We start from the raw sequence: 12,932 nt of genomic DNA on the forward strand, positions 1-12,932 counted from the left end.
GAAGAGAGGGAGAGAAGAAGAGAGGGAGAGAGGAAGAGAGGGAGAGAGGAAGAGAGGGAGAGAGGAAGAGAGGGAGACAGGAAGAGAGGGAGAGAGGAATAGAGGGGGAGAAGAAGGAAGGCATTCTTCCCTCAAAGAGCCCAGAAAAAAAGAGAAGAGAGAATACACTGAAAAGGAGAGGGGTTGAGACAGGAATATGACGGGAAAGGGAGGGGGGAGAACGGGAAGAGAGGAGGGGAAGATTCTTATAGGATTAAAGGAACTTTCCTACAAGGTATGAGAGGAAGAGAGAGAGGAGAGGGGAGGAGGAATGAGAAAGAGGGGACCATAAAGTTCTTTATTTTTTTCCCCCGTTAGCACTTTCACACACGTTCACGTCACACACACACATTCACACATGACCTCGTATGAGTCACTGATTACCACGGTTACCACACATCGAGTCAAAACAATGGCTGACGTCGCCCAGACTGTAACTTGTGGTAGCGCTATCTTGAGATCATTCTATGTGTGTGTGCGTGTGTGTGCACGCAGGAATGTATGAATATACACTTATGGTGTCCCATGGAATCAACCTTTACCAGTTCATCCTTTAATGCTTATAGCGAGTGGCATAAATGTTAAAAGTGGTTTTGTTTCTGGGTTATATAATAAAATACAAGGTAAACTAAACAGAACTACAGGTAATATCACTGTCTGGAACATAGATTTAAAGGATTACAACGCCTGCATAAATTGGCAGAATGTATGGGATAATATTCCGTTAACCTCTCGTAATTATAATAATCAATTAACTCTTTACAAATTGATGCACATATTTGATCTGTCACCCAGGAAACTCTGTCAAATAAACATTTTACAAAGTCCCCTATGTTCTTAATGTCCGCAAAAAGTCATGGGAACACATATGATGTGGGAATGCTAGAGCACAGGGCGCAAGGACAGAATCGATTCAAAGTTGACTTACTGCGGCAAGAAACGCCAACGATTATAGTATAATTCATGTTGCGCCCTATTACTCGCTTCCCAGGAATTATCTCGGATCACTCTGAAATTATACTTATATTCACCACGGGATAACGCGTGAACGTATGCATGAAAAAATTCTCTCTTTTTTGCATCTTGGACGGAAGACAGTGAGATGACCATAGTATTGTCCCCATAGCTATAATATAGAATATAGATATAGCTCTACAAACAAGGTGACGCACTCCTGTCTTTAAAGCGTGGCATAGCTACAACGGGACCCGGCTAATGGCTGGACGCTGAATGAATGAATGAACTATAGATTTATATGTAATTCTTTAATCTATTCTTTCACTATATTTCACTATATTGCGCGATTGGGTTAAGCGGCAGGTGAGCCAGATGGATTAGTGAAGTATACTGTTACTGTATACATACGAGCGGTCATGCTCAGATTGCTCATTGAGTCATGACTATAAATGCAAAACGTAATTGTCGTATTTATTATCATTATAATTATTTAATTCCGATGAGACCAGAGCAAGTCGTTTCCCATTGGGATCGAGCAGTCGGCTGGGAGGTCCTGCGTCGCCTAGCCCTGAAGACTGCAAGTGCCTTGCTCACGTGATCGAGATTTCCGCGGCTCCAGGGAGCGAAATTAACTTTTTGACTCACCGGCCAGTGGCGGGTAGATGGGAAGAGTCTACCCGCCAAGCATATTTCTTACCTGCCAAAAATTTTTTTTTTTGATCCACTTTTTTCTCCCATTTTTCTATATTTTCTCCCATCCCAATTTCGTATCATCCAATTCAACCCTCCCCTGTCACGAACGCTGTTTCTTGCCTCCCACAAGCCGGCTGCAATGTGGACTAAGTCATACATAGCACAAGTCCCCTCCGGTACTTGAGGTAACAGCAGTCGCATCTTTTCACCTGCGCAGCTCGATCTCTCAGTGTCGAGGAGTAACGCGTGGGAGGCTCACGCTGCCCCCGACACTTCCTGATTCTACTGCGCAGGCGCACCAACCGACCTGTAGGAGTCGCTTGTTCACAACGCTCGATCCCCACCCTTCAGTTTCCCTCCCCGTAATACGGCCAATGTGTATTACTGCGGACGACCAGCTAAACTGAAAACAATGTGGAGAGCTGGATTCGAACACGCGAATCCTAGCGTCTCCACACTGGTGGCGAGTGCCTTGCCCACTACACCACCTAGCCGCCCTACCTGCCAAAAAATTTTTGATTAAAAAAAATATATATATATATATTTTATATAAAAAATTTTTTTTTAAATAAAATATATATTATATAATCATACTTGTAATTGTATTATCTGCGAGACATCGCCACCACGCAATAAGTCAAAATGCTTGCTATCTGCAAACAGCACCACTGTGTGTATACTTGAGTAGCCTCCAGCTCCAGCAAGGATTCTCCGGCCCTGCAGCTAGACCCTATATTCAGCTAGACCCTACATTCAGCATGCAAGGATTCTCCGGCGATGCAGCTGGACCCATTTATAACATTACGGTTATGTTGTCAAATCACATTCAACATGCCCTCAGCTAGAATACGCATTCAATCAATGTTATAAGACATTGATATCAGGAGCTATCTGTAGCTACTGCTAGCCCGGTAGATAACGTTAAGACAATTTAGTTTACTGGGACAGATCGATCTAGCGTGAGCTAGCTAACGCGAGCTAGCTAACGAGGGAACGGAGGTTTTATGCACTCGAGTAGACTATTGCTGGAGCATTTGTTGATATCAGTAGCTAGCCAGCTAGATACCGTTAGACAATGCGTTAGCACTAGATGCTGCGGGCGAGCTGCTACCATTCTGGGAGCTTAACGTTAGCACTAGATGCTGCAGGCGAGCTGCTACCATTCTGAGAGCTTAACGTTAGCAGTGGCACTAGAGCTGCGGGGCGCGGGCCGCTCTGTGTTGATACGAGCAGAAGCCAATAGTATCCCGCTGCAGGGGGCTGGCTCGGCTGGGCGGATATGACTCGTTGCCACGTTTTCTTTCAAAATAAGAATATCATACTAACCGAATGCTGCTAACTGCCGGAGCCATCGATATTATGACTCTAGCTGCGCTTGGGCCGGAAATGAGACCCGCACAGATCTTCAAAATAAGAGTATCATTATGAACTACACGTCTACACGCCACACGGCGGGCAGGGCTCTCAGTGGCAAGCGGCAAAGGTAAAAACTGAGCGCCCCTGGCGGGCGGCGGGCTTTAATTTCGCCCCCTGCGCGGCTCGCCTAGACAGATTTCCAGAGCAAGTTGGATGACATTCTAACCGCCATGCCACGCCATCTGCACAGTGATTGATTGAATGAAAATTGTATTAACAGATTGCAGAATTACTGTTACTGTATTGTTTGTCTAGTTTTATGTTAAAAAAGGGAAAATAAAAAACATTAGTTAAAAAAAAAAAAAAATTGCAGAATGGGTACAATACAGTACGGCTCAATACACACAATTGTTAAGGGGATGCAGACCAGAGAAAGACTTTCGTCTTGTTTACATCAGGGATTCTGTTGAATCGTATGTGTTGAGACATTCCATTTCTATAGGAAACCACTTTACGTTTAAGTTCCCGACTTGAGATCAGCTGTAATGGCTTCAGTGTCGAGTCTAGAGACTGTGTTAAATACCTAGGTGCAGACCTCGACCAAACACTCTCAGGGAAAACAATGGCCCTGAAGGTGATCAAAAAAGTTAACGCAAGGGTGACATTTTTGCACAGAAAAAAGAGGTTCTTATCACTGGAAACTATGAAATTGCTTGCCAACTGCATGATCCTCAGCCAATAGATTATGCATGTATGTACTACTGGTATAGTGGTGTTACAGTGGAAAGTAAACACAGGCTACAAACCAGCCAAAATAAGACCATACGATTGGTCCTAAATCTGCCACCTCGAACCCATATTGAGCCATGTCACTTCAATGAGGTGGGATGGCTCCCTGTGGAGCAGAGGGTCTCCTTTCTGAAACTGGGAAATATGTATAAAATGTTAAATGGATCTGCCCCCAGATATTTATGCTCTCGCATTGTCCTGCGTGGCCAGGTCCACGGACGACAGTTACGGTCTGGACAGCTTTATGAGCCTAGAAAGGGTTCCTATTCACAGAATGGCTTTCTGTCTACAGCCTGCCGGCTGTGGAACTCTCTGCCCAGGGCCATCCAAAACTCCCCCACTATTGCTGTCTTCAAGAGGGGTGTGAAGCGACATCTGCAACAATAGGTTGCAGTGGGTGCTTGGCCACCACTCTTGAAGAACAGGAACATTTCATAAAATTGTGTTGTCTATTTTATCTACTTGTTGTATCTATCTTATCTTTTTAACTCTTTCTTTGTGATTTATTGTATTCTTCTTGGGACCATGTTGGAAACAAGTCGACAGACTTTCACATGTTATCCTTGTACCCCTTGTTTTTATACTTTTGTATAAATTGTATGTACTAAATAAAAATCAAATCAAGTCGCCCATTTTAAATTCATAATGAATTGTAAGTAAGGGTGCAACTTGCTCCGTGCAATCCATTCTTTGTGGATCTAGCCCTGAGAGAGCTATGACATTGTTGGATTACGTCATAATCAGCCAGTTTCATCTCGTCACCTGTGGTTCCGTGAAGTTTCTGCGCTGTGTTGTATGAATCTCTTACTCCGAAGTCGACCTTCCCCGTACTGGCTGTACAACTGTTTCAACCCCGTTAATGCAATCCGACTCAGAAGAATTCGACACTGGAAACGTGATCTCTTTCCTTAGATCGTGGTGTTTATTTTCATAAACATAGACTCGTATATGGAAACAGTTTGAAAGTCTTTGAAAGTCTTTGAAGAAACTAAATTCATTATTCTAATGATCTCTCCTGTTACCCGCTCTCGGTGGTTGTTGCGGCCTAGCTGTTAGCCGAAGCCTTTCCTGTTAGCCGAGGCTAGCTCCTCGTGGCGTTCTCCTCCCCCACCCCAGCTTCGTTTTTTACTTATTTACACCGGAAGAAACTCACAGCTATAAACTATACTCCTTAGCAACGGCTGACCGCCCATAGCAACCGCTACGTCTCCCGACCTACGACCCAAATTTCTCGGTCTCTCTATCTCTAACCCATGGCAACGGCTTCTCTGTTGATATTAACTCCCTTTCTATCTCCCCATAGCCCTCTCTCTCTCTACCATGCCCCCATCACCTATAAGCGATGACCCGACTGCCACAGCACTCTGGTGACCTTGGCACTATCTACCACCCTGCCTGCTCTGCTTATGGAGACTTCTAGCACTATCGTCTTCCCTGTCTGCTCCCAGCATAAGGCCTGAGTGTCAGAGTAAATGCCGTCATCTGCAAATATTTACATTATGTACACATTGAAAAACAGGGCTATTCTATCAACATGCACCAGATGTCGTTGAGCCAGCTTTTAGTAAATAATGCCCTGATTTATACCAGTGTTTCTAAAATGGGGAAATGTGGGAGTATTATTTAAAAAAGTAAAAAAAGAAATAAAAAAACATTGTATCACTTGAATATGATTGAATATGATGCTATTTCCCACGATACGACAAGGAATATATAATGTATGGGGTACTTCGCAGAAATAATGTTTATGCTACACAGTGCCAAAACAAGTTTGACAACCACTGTTTCATAGAACGCACTCTGCTGAAGAAAGTTGCTAGTAACCTGACTTGTTTGTCTCCACTCATTGAAGTGATAATGTTCTGTCGATGAATAGGGCAGGATCCACATGAAACAGAGACACGAAGGATCATTAAACTAGTTTAACTAATAGATATGGGAGATAATCGTTATCGTGTGTGTGTGCATTGAATGATCTTGCTGTTTTTGTCAAGAAGAGAGGGCTGCACGTCTAGGGAGGGGGTTCGTCATACAGTCTCTCTCTCTCTCTCTCTCTCTCTCTCTCTCTCTCTCTCTCTCTCTCTCTCTCTCTCTCTCTCTCTCTCTCTCTCTCTCCCTCTCTCTCTCTCTCACTCACTCACCCCCCCTCTCTCTTACTCTCTCTCTCCCTCTCTTCTTCTCTCTCTCCATCTCCCTCTCTGTTCCTCTCTCTCCCCATCTCTCTCTCTGTCCCCCTCTCTCTCTGTCCCTCTCTCACTCTCCCTCTATGTCCCTCTCTCTCCATCTCTCTCCCTCTCTCTCTCCCTCTCTCTCTCTCTCTCTCTCTCTCTCTCTCTCTCTCTCTCTCTCTCTCTCTCTCTCTCTCTCTCTCTCTCTTTCTCTCTCTGTCCCTCTCTCTATCTCACTCTCCCCCTATCACTCACTCACCCCCCCCTCTCTCTCTCTTTCTCTTAGGGCGCGTTCACACCTACCCTGTTTGTTCCACTTTAAGTGGGCCATGGTCCCTTTAGATCGATAGTCCGTTTGGTTTGTACAGGTGTGAACGCAAACCGAACTATTTTGAGGACCAAACAACCAAACCATGGTCTTCTTGAAAAGTTGGGACTCGGTTAGTTTCAAAGTGGACCATGGTTCGTTTGCTGTTGGTGTGAACGCGATCGAACTTTATATAATACCTAATCTAGAGCAAATGAGTGACAGGTGCCTAGTGGCGAGCGGTCGCGCGACCCAACTTGACATGGCCAAGTGACAGCTTGCGCACGACTCTCTCTCTCTCTCTCTCTCTCTCTCTCTCTCTCTCTCTCTCTCTCTCTCTCTCTCTCTCTCTCTCTCTCTCTCTCTCTCTCTCTCTCTCTACTCTCTCTACTCTCTCTACTCTCTAGTGGACTTGCGCCGTGCTCGTAATAGTATCTCTCTCATTGCGCTGCCGGCAACTGTTTACGTTTGTGAGTGCTATAGTCCAATAGATGCAACAGCATGTCCTTTGTTTACAAATTAGATCCGCACCAAACAGGGTAGTGTGAACGCAGACCAAATCAAACAATGTATCATTTTCACATTTGGTCCACCAGAAAGTCCGGACTATCCCCGGACTTTCAGGTGTGAACACGCCCTTACTCTCTCTCCCTTTCTCTTACTCTCTCTCTCCCTCTCTCACTCACTCACCCACCCTCTCTCCCTCTCTCTCTTACTCTCTCTCTCCCTCTTATCTTCCCTCTCTCCCTCTCTGTTCCTCTCTCTCCCCATCTCTCTCTCCCTCTCTCTCTCCCTCTCTCTGTGTCTCCCTCGCTCCCCCCTCTCTCTCTCCCTCTGTTACTCTCTCTCTGTCCCCCCCTCTCTCTCTCCCTCTCTCACCCCCCTCTCTCCCTCTCACTCTCTGTCCCTCTCTCTCTCCATCTCTCTCTTTCTCTCACCCCCCCCCCCCCCTCTCTCTCTCTCTCTCTCTCTCTCTCTCTCTGTCAGTGTGTTTCCTCAGGACAGAGTCAGTCATTGTGTCTATACTATGTATGGTAAATAGCTCTGTGGTAATTATACATCTGACTGAAGAATATGGTGGGCAGGGCTAAGGCAAAAGATGTGGTTATACAGTAGATGTTTGTCTTTTGGAACCTCTTTGGAACAGCCTGGGTAAATATGACAAGGCTGTGGCTTGTCACATTTTATGACACTTGGCTGTGTGAAATGCACTGAAGTCCTAGGCATGGCAATTATTTGCAAAGATCTAGCAAAGTTTTCATTTGAAATAGCTTTAATTGTATACACACTATAGGGGCAGAGTGGCTAATGAGTCGGTCGCTTTCACACAGGGGCTGTTTGGTCCGGACTTTCGGACCAGAATTCGATAGTCCGGTTTTTCGGGTCTGTGTGAATGCGCGTCGAACTCGGTTTGCGGACCAAACAGTCGAACTCTGGTCCGCCTGAAAACGTAGGTCTCGGTTCGGCTTCATCGAACCAAACGCGAACCAAATATAGGAAGTGATTATTATTACCACTGCTCGCAGCACTCACTGCAAAACAAGCACACTGCATCTAATCTCTCTATCTCTCTATCTATATATCTGTGCATCTTGGGAAGAAGGAAGAAAAAACGCGGCTTATTATTATTACCGAGGCGCGCGGCTTATTATATTATTAATAAAACAGCTACTTGTGGGCACTCATAAAAACACCGTGGTCTACAAGTTGTTTAGCGAGAGGATGGTGGTAATGTGCTTCAATAGAACAATGGATCAATGCCATGTCAAAATTCGGCTCCGCTGATCTGGAGGACTCGCAGTCCACACAGACACACACACACACACGCGCGCACACACAGGATCGCAGCCACACACACATTTCCACTGTCCAATAGACAAGCGCCCTTTTCGACCGCGTGACATTGTTCAGAAGGTCTCGGTCCGCCTGACAGATATCTGTGTGAAAGCAGGCGAACCAAATGAAGAATGCAACAATGTTGCAACTTCACCCCCAGAACCGCACCGAGTCCACCAAAACTATATGTGAAAGCGACAGTTACATTGCCGGTTGTAGAGATGCTTCACATCTAGAAATGGAAATGGCATAAAACAACATATCCAAAATGTATAAATAACTCTGCACACTGCTGAACTGCTTCCATAGATGTTTATTTTTGTATACGAAGCACTTCTATGGCCGGCTATGTCAGTCAGTCAGTCAGTCACTCACTCTGTCCGTTAGCTGCTCTGCCCCTAGTGGCTGCTCACATGCATTGCACTCTGTGTAAGACGCGTTTGCTTCACATCTATGACGCTGTGTCTCCTTGTTTCATCATTTCACACAGATCTTGTTAGGATGTAAAATAAACGTTTAACAAACACATACAAGACCCATGGGTTTAGATAAGGACAACAGAATGTTTTGTTACTTTCAGCACATGTTTTTCAAGTGTGGTCATTCCCCTGCAGTGGCTCAGAGCGAGGAGAGAGGGAGAAGAGAGAGGGAGAGGAGAGAGGGAGAGGAGAGAGAGGGCGAGGAGAGGAGAGAAGAGAGGTAGAGGAGAGGGAGAGAGGGAGTAGAGAGAGGGAGCAAGGCGAGGAGAGAGAGGGTGGAGAGGAGAGAGAGGGTGAGGAGAGAGAGGAGAGGGAGAGAGAGGGAGAGGAGAGAGTGAGAGGAGAAGGAGAGAGGGGAGGAGAGGGAGAGAAACAGGGTGAAGAAAATGAAGGGGGTGGAATTTGGCAGAGACTTGAAACAAAACATTGATGGAGAGAGTGAAGGCAGCTTTGGGGAAACCCCTTTGACCTGTGGCAGACAGCCACACGCACGCACCCACACGCATGCGCTAAGGCCAAGGGTGATTTGGCTTGCTGTGCTGTGTGTATAGTAACATACTCCCGAACTCACACACACTACAGTACCCCCTCCCTCTCTCTCTCTCTCTCTCTCTCTCTCTCTCTCTCTCTCTCTCTCTCTCTCTCTCTCTCTCTCTCTCTCTCTCTCCCCCTCTCCCCTGTCTGGCACAATCATGCTAGTCATTACATTTTCCACTGTTTTTCAGGGTGGTAGAGGTTGGGGGTGGGGGTGAGTGTGAGTGTGCATGTGGGAGCGGAGGCGCGTGTGGGGGGGGGGGGGGGGGGACTCCCAACAATTCTCGCTATATTTCTGTTCTTTGGAAAGAAGGCCTTAGGGCTTGTGTCCATAGCGGACGTTTTATGAGTTGTCAGCTCCTTCCTGTCATTCATTTCTATGCTACAGGCGCGACAGGCACGCTCCTCTTCCCAGGGGCGCGCCTCGCGTTTATGAGCTCTCGGCGGCAGCGTTTTTGGGCGGAGCGCTCCCAGTGCATAAAGTTGAAACTAGTTAAACTTTTGGAAAGGAGCGCGCTCATCAAGGTAATCAACATCGAGGAAGGGGCGGAGCCGCGGCAGTCGCGAGACCCAGGAAAACACTCTGAGCTTTTTTTCCCTTTTTTTCAAAGCGGTCCGCCTTGAAAAAAACGTCCGCTATGGACACAAGCCCTTAGCCTGATGTTGGCCTTGCAGGTTTTATTGTTTTATTGTGGATCCCCATTAGTCTACACCAAAGTGAGACTACTCTTCCTGGGGTCCAAACAGGTAACATTGGTTTCAGCATGTTAGCGCACACACAAACATAGAAAATAGGAACTGCCATTGTTGTTTTGCATAATCTCTCCATTCATAAAGCCTGATCGTCCTCCACTGATTTCCTTATGATGATGATGATGATGATGATGATGATGATGATGATGATGATGATGATAGTTCTGCACATTTGTTGTTTTCTCTGGCACTGCTTTATTTCTCATCTGACAATTTATGACTATGAATTTATGATTATTTATGATCCTGTTTAAACTCTTTGTAACCGCTGTGATGCTGTGAGGTGAAAAAAAAACCTGCATCTCCAGTCGTGTGAGTGTTTTTACTTGAATGGACTATAAGTGAGTCTATGTGTTTTGGTTCCATGACCCGTCCCTAAGGACTCATAACCTCAAATGTACATGGGCGTATAATATTATCTAGAAATGTGGTTGCTTATCTCAATTTCAATGAAGAAAAGGTTCCAGAATACACATAAATAGAGAGAAGTTACAAAACAACTTTCCACACATTAAATCTGTGTTCCTCCAAGGTTCTGCTTCAGGGCTGCTTCAATTGAAACTAATACTGAGAAAGCGTCCATTTCCAAAGCAGACAAGCAGCCCAGGGACTGCTCAGGAACATTGATTGATTGATTGAATTGATTGATTGATTGATTGATTGAAAACTTTATTAACAGATTGCAGAATGGGTACAATACAGTACGGCTCAATACACACAATTGTTAAGGGGATGCAGACCAGAGAAAGACTTTTGTCTTGTTTACATCAGGGTCCCCCATTTTCAATTCATCAGGACATATATGACATACATGACATACAGATAGACAGTACTGCTACATCTAGACATTTATGACATACCAGAATATGTCATGTGTACACATCCCTCCACACTACGTTAACGGACTTATTATGGTAGTTTAAATACATTTCCGTATAGCCTATAATCTACAGGATGAAGTCCTCCTAGCGTGTGTCAGTACAGTAGTCTGACTTGTGTTGTTGTTTCTCTCCACAGCCTGCCTGTTTCGCTACAACGCTCTGTCTCTGGTCTACCTGCTCTACCTGCTGCTGCTGCCGTGGTTCCTCTGGCCCAACAAACACACCATCAGAGGTAAGGGTTCTGCATTCCTGCTCTGTGTGTGCCCACTGCGCCACTTAGCCGCCCAGGGTAGCGTTAACTCGAGCCCAAGAGCAGAACACAGGGAGAGGAGAATGAGGCGGTTGAGGTTGTTTAATATAGGTACCAAGCAGACAGGTTATTATTGAATGTTCAGGAATGTTCGACAGGTGCGAGCAGCAGCAGGAGCACTCCTCGCGAAGCACAGGAACGTCCTGGCGGGTGGTGTCTCGGGAGACAACGTAGACCGGGCGACAGATGTGTAGCAACACTGGGACAGGGAGTGGCAGGAAACGCAGGTCTCTTGTCAGGGCTGCTGGTGATGACCTGACGAGTCTCAGGTGTGCAGATTGAACCTGGCTGACAGCGTGTGGAAGCAGCGACAGGAAGTTGCCCATATAAGGGCGTGGAAGCAGCAGGTGAGAGAGAGAGAGAGGCGCCCTGGCTGTGATTGTAACACTACGCAGGTTTTACATGTAGTGATGTCATCATCAGGGACCAGGCAAGGGGAGTGAAACAGAACATTGTAGAATAAATGGAATAGTAAAAAGAATAGAACTGAAAATAATAGTATAAAGCGCAATAGAATAACATGGAACTGGTGGACATAAGAGAGAGGTCTAGATTTCAGTGATGGAACTAGACGTGGAAAGAACTATTACAGATTATAAGATTTGGTCTCACCAGGCTATTGTTCGGAATGCCAGGGCCCACCCAACCATAGTGTGTGTGTGTGTGTGTGTGTGTGTGTGTGTGTGTGTGTGTGTGTGTGTGTGTGTGTGTGCGTGTGTGTGTGTGTGTGTGTGTGTGTGTGTGTGTGTGTGTGTGTTGAGTGTATGTGTGTGTGTGGTCTCCAGTATGAATACAAATGAATATAAATGTTTATTAACTTAGGAAAACCTATTATAGTTTAGCGGAATAGTGCTTTTAATGATCCTAATGTGCTAGGATGTGGTCTGCATTATTTAATGACAGACAGACCACAGTGAACTGGACTAAAAGGACAAACAGAGAACTAACAGTAAAAACACATTGAGGCTAGAAGACGGTTTTCCACTTCGGATGCAAGTGAGAGAAAATTAGCGCTTCATTTTTCAGTGACAGGGTTATGTCACTCAACATGTTGCTTTTCACAACTGAGTACACACACACACACACACACACACACACACACACACACACACACACACACACACACACACACACACACACACACACACACACACACACACACACACACACACACACACACACACACACTCCTTGTAAGAAATAAAGACAAATTAAAATAGAAATGAACTGAAATCTATTTGTCAGTGTTTTTTTGCTGATTTGGCATGTGAGATTAAGCAAAATTCAACCTGTTTTAAATGGCAATTCTACAATCATCTGTAGAAATGTATATTGGGCTGATGATACCGATCGTCTGCATCACGACATAGGATGCATATTAACCCTTTCACTGCCACACGACAGAAGGTTAGCCCTTTACTATCACACAACCGACGGCGATGCTCCATCATTAGCATCATTAGCTCCGCATCCACATCCGCATCCGCGGAGCTAATGCCGCTAATGATGGAGCATCGCCGTCTGTTGTGTGATAGTAAAGGGCTAACCTTCTGTAATGTCACAGTGAAAGGGTTAACCGGCTGTCCCGTGGCAGTGAAAGGGTTTAACAGAGGATACTGTTGAGGACGTCTCGCAGGCACAGAGAACACCACACTGCCTGCCTGGGCACCGGTTACAGTGGAGATGAACTAAGTGTTGCCAGCTGTTTGGCCCTCCTCCCCGACAGGCCTGAGGTCATCAAGCCGCCACATTTGCACTAAACAACAGCCTAATCATACCTTAACTTATTTGGCACTTCACCAAAAAAGAAAAAAACACATTATCTCACAC

General features: G+C 45.6%; 1 protein-coding gene across 1 annotated transcript in view; it reads left to right on the forward strand.

Moving 5' to 3' along the window:
- piezo1 (piezo type mechanosensitive ion channel component 1 (Er blood group)) overlaps positions 1-12,932 on the forward strand; it is a 220,676-nt gene that overhangs the window by 64,347 nt on the left and 143,397 nt on the right. Inside the window, 1 exon segment of the mRNA XM_084321995.1 lies at positions 10,929-11,024. Coding sequence (XP_084178121.1) covers positions 10,929-11,024 — 96 coding nt within the window.

The sequence above is a fragment of the Notolepis coatsorum genome (assembly GCF_963971535.1).
Source record: "Notolepis coatsorum genome assembly, chromosome: 9".
Lineage (NCBI taxonomy): Eukaryota > Metazoa > Chordata > Actinopteri > Aulopiformes > Paralepididae > Notolepis > Notolepis coatsorum.